Source organism: Dendropsophus ebraccatus, chromosome 13 (assembly GCF_027789765.1).
Source record: "Dendropsophus ebraccatus isolate aDenEbr1 chromosome 13, aDenEbr1.pat, whole genome shotgun sequence".
Lineage (NCBI taxonomy): Eukaryota > Metazoa > Chordata > Amphibia > Anura > Hylidae > Dendropsophus > Dendropsophus ebraccatus.
Window position 1 is genome coordinate 18,778,294 of NC_091466.1, and position 4,270 is coordinate 18,782,563.

At 44.5% G+C, this 4,270-nt stretch overlaps 1 protein-coding gene across 1 annotated transcript; it reads right to left on the bottom strand.

The window, feature by feature from the left end:
* Window positions 1-276: 276 nt before the first annotated feature.
* On the bottom strand, window positions 277-4,048 carry LOC138770443 (taste receptor type 2 member 40-like). Its single transcript, XM_069949546.1, has 2 exons — window positions 3,191-4,048; window positions 277-450 (listed from the first exon to the last, which is right to left on the bottom strand). Exons 1-2 carry the CDS (start codon window positions 4,046-4,048, stop codon window positions 277-279), a joined length of 1,032 nt encoding a protein of 343 aa, XP_069805647.1.
* Between the last annotated feature and the right edge of the window lie 222 nt (window positions 4,049-4,270).

Below are 4,270 nucleotides of genomic sequence, written 5' to 3' on the forward strand. Positions count from 1 at the left end.
CATCTGTACCATCTGTAACTACAGCTAAGTATTGTTCTTTGTATTAAATACCTTATTTTTCTATAAATCTGTGTGGTTATAGCCTTCTCCGACTATTATCAAAAGCAACCGGTTACAGCCTTTAATAACCTGTATTATTCTTTATAGGGTGAAGCTGATTGGTATGAGATTACCTACTCTGTCAGACAAGGACATTGTACATTTATTTGCATTTTCTGCCAACAATCAGTGGACGTGTCCATGTAAACCGATCCATGGGACTTGACTCTAATTACATCATGTCTGGGTCAGAAACCAGCGCAGCTCTGTTTGTAAAGTAAAGATGGCAACTCCTTGAGGTTGCATCCTAAATGCATCATCACTCCTGAGACCCGATGAGATGTCAAGGTCCCTCCATGGGTGTAACTCGGGATCACAGCGGGTCCCAGCCCCAGGTATTGCTGTCTTCAGCTGTTAAAAAAGTACAATTCCCATCATGCCTAGAGAGCCAGAGTCACATAATGGGAATTGTAGCTTTGCAACAGCTGGAGGGCCAAAGGATCCCCATCCCCATCAATTGATTGAATGAAGCCTAACACGGTTTGGAGCCAATGGACATCTTAAGCCTTACTCATAAATAGGTAGCAACAAGTAGGGCAGTCAGCAGGGTTTTTAGTTTTTTTATGTAATTTGAATAATATGTTTAGATTATACATTTGCGACTGATCAGGAGAATCAACAAAGAGAAGTACTGTACACGCACTGTGTGTTCACTCCCGACTCTATTATGTGACCTAGACGGAATTCCAATGCAGATCTATGGGGCTGTCTAGGTCTCAGACACAGAGTGGGGAGTGAGGTGTGCGGCAGTGCATTCATCTCCCTGCTCGTTCTATTGATCGGTCAGGGTATGTAAACTGTGACCGATTAAAACTTTGATGACCAGTACACTTCAACTATTCAGACTATACAGACCAGTCCTGGTGCCAGCGCAGAGCTGCGTCCCGCTCCTGGACCTGCCAGCTGTCTTCTAAGCTTCCCTCTGGCTATGTCATGACCCTACTGATGGATGCCTCGCTCAGCCAGTGACTGGGGCCGGACAGCGCTGCAGTCACTGATTGGCTGAGTGGGCTAAATCCCCCCCCCCCCCCCCTTTGTTACGTCGAACCTGGGACATGACGTACCTCGAATTCGGGAGAAGATGACAGCTGGAGGGGTCCGGGAGCTCGGTGGTGTAGCACAGTGCAGGCACTGGGAGACGTAAGCATACTGTATTTTTTATTTTCCCCCCACCCCTTGCCCGTAATGAATTTTTCATCCCCCACTGGACTTCTCCTTTACGGCACATCAATATATCTACATTATATTGTGGTGAAGCAGTATGGGGTGCTGTTGGCCAGGGTAGCCTTGACGGTGTTGTGGCTGCTAGGTGAGTGTGAGTCACTTGGGCACTTGTAAAGGTAGCTTGGAGTGGCGCCCAACGTGAGTGTCCTAGATTGTGTGTTCATTAGCCTGGCACAACCTCTCTGTCCCTGCTCCCAGCCCTCCTCATCATAAGGAATGCCCCAGGCAGATTGCCTCCTATTCCCCACCTGTTTAGCCCGGCACATGGGCTGGATTGTTAAGGACCTGTGCAATGTTCAGCATGGAGAGAATGTTTCAGTAGCATTCCTAATGATGAAGAGGGTGGGGAGAAGGGACAGAGGGGGAGTGCAAAGTTAGGGCACAGATACGCCCGTAGGGCACAGGCTTGTAAGTTTAAAAGTAGTTTTTTAGGACAATAACTGCATCACCTGCCAAACGGACCCCAGGACAGATCTTGGATTAAAAGCAGCTATCTGAAAGTACAAGTGGTTTGGGGGGGTCAGATTGTGGGTACAGAGTCGCTTTAACCAGAATAACGTCCGTTTACTTTAGGACTTCAGTGCAATACAAAATAAAACTTCAGTAACTGCAGGTGCAGGCAAAAGGTAGAAGAAGTAGTAACTGTAAAAGTAGAGTAGAGGAGCGTCTTGAGGGCCCTGTCCAATGTAGCTGTGATATGTCGGGATATCACGTTTCTGACCACCTAATGCCCTACAGTGTGGGGATACTCATCCTTTAAGGGTAGTACGAGGCCCCAGGTCCCTGAACTGGGTGAAGCAGACTTCCTGAAACCTTTCAGAATAGACGTGCGTTACAGCAGGATACGTAGGCAAGTTGCATCTTTGTCCTGCTGGGGTCAGTACCATACTCAGGTTTACTGCCCTGTGTCTTGTTGAGAGTATCCCTGGTGTGGACAAGGTGATCCTCAAAGGACGTCCTTTCCTCCTGAGGGGTCTAGCACTGTATGCTAGGGGTGGTTACTGAACACTATCTCTGTGTGTCTCTCTCCAACTCCTGACTAGAGAACTCCTTTTATAGGGACGACTAAACCTCGTAGTGATTGGTGGGGCTGTGTAATGCAAAAGAGAAGAAAGCAGATAGGCAGAAAAGTGAGGGAAACAAGCCTGCACCTGTGATTGGACACAAGAAAAACATGTGACAATTAACCCAGTGCTTTCCTTCAGCTGTGCATAGCATAAGGCATACAGAAAACGCAGAATTGACAACTAGTGGGGAAAACACAGAATACACTTTAACCATATCCCACTGTAGGAACCTGGAACAAGTTACTTTACCCAGGTGCAATAAATACTTAGTGACACACCTGTGCTGGGACACTACAATATAGCATTCTGGAGCATATTCAGAAAGACACATTGCTTAGTACCATATTAATTTCCCTATAATGTAAGGTATAGAAAATGGATACATGTATAATATGATTTCTTCCAAAAGAACAGTCTGAGCTTCAAGTTCAGTGAAATCTATATTCTTTAAAGAGAACTCTAGCAATTGGTTTGACAGTGACACCTTCATGATTTAGGGGTCTCTCACATGTTCCGCAGTTGCAGTTCGTGCACAGAAGATGCTATGGACTGGAAATTTGAACCCCTACTGTACTGACACATAGCGATACAAATAAAATGGAGAATGGTATGAAGAGCATAGAGGTACTCTATAATATGTTACATTTTAAATGACAGTCTTTAACATATTTCTTATTGAAGGAGCTGCATATAGACATATTGCTTATAGTCACATGACCTTTCAGTAGATTTATACAACTCAAAATCTGTAAAATAGTATTTGCCATGGAAAAAATCATTGGCCAAATAGCCCCACCTACTGTAGAGGTTAGTATGTTAACAGCAGCATATAAAACTACATTAACACCTGCAATAGAAGACACGGCCTTAGCTGCCTCCATACGAAGAGCATGAGTCTTCGCAAAAGCTTCTGTATCTTGACTCTTGAGGCCACCTTTCTTGGGTATGATGTGTCTTAAGTTTACGCATAGAGAGATAATGATGGCCATCGATGAGCCGAACATGAGCAAGAATCCTATTGATGAAACCACATAGGAAACCTTCTCTAGGGTAGAACCTACAAAAGCCATCAATCCATTGGAGTGAAGAGTGTTATTTAAAGTTGCATTTGATGATAAGGTAGTCAATGTTGTATTTGAAGACTGGTCTTCTGAGATCTTGAGGATAAATGGAATGCCCAATACTGAGGACACCATGATAGAAAGGACGTGGAGCCAAGGAACCATCTTAGGAAATGCGTTTTGTAAGGAGGTATAAAATCTGAGCTTTAGTTGAACGGTTTGTAGACAGTAGTATACACATAGCCATGTAGAGAACCAAAGGTTACAAGACGTAAGGACCAAACAAAGGGTCAGGTAGATGTTGCTGAGAAGTGTACTCTCGATATAGGTCATGAAGACGGTGGATAGGACCTTTAGGATTCCTTGTAAGATGTTTATCCCGCTGACACCAAGGGTGAGCTGGAGAAACGGAGAACGTCTTCTGTTCTTGATGATGTCCTGGATGTTCTTAACAATAAGAAATATGTTTCCAGGAATATAAGTCACCAAAGCCAAGGAGTCAATGAGGAGCAGCACCAAATACTGGACCTGTGACATCCCGAACAAGTCCTGGACACCATCTAATTCTACAGAGCTCTCATCATGGCTGCCCTTCATACACACATGTAGTGATGAGACCTCAATGCATCTTGTGTTCTGTGTGTGGAGGACCTGAGTATATGGCCAGGACTGATAAATAAACATTGTCTTTATTCTATCACAATGGGGATTTGTGTGTCCCGGCTCATCACGGCCGATAGAGAATAAAAATGTTTACTCAGGAGGTTTTATTGAATGGGCACTGAATGGTGCTTACTAACATAGAGGAAAACTGGGCAA

Bases quoted from the DNA above. Each gene is read 5' to 3' on its own strand.
- LOC138770443 (XM_069949546.1), bottom strand. From the start codon at position 4,048: ATGAAGGGCAGCCATGATGAGAGCTCTGTAGAATTAGATGGTGTCCAG. The intron at 451-3,190 runs GTAGGTGGGGCT...CTTTTTTAACAG, and splicing joins TTAACATACTAACCTCTACA to CTGAAGACAGCAATACCTGG.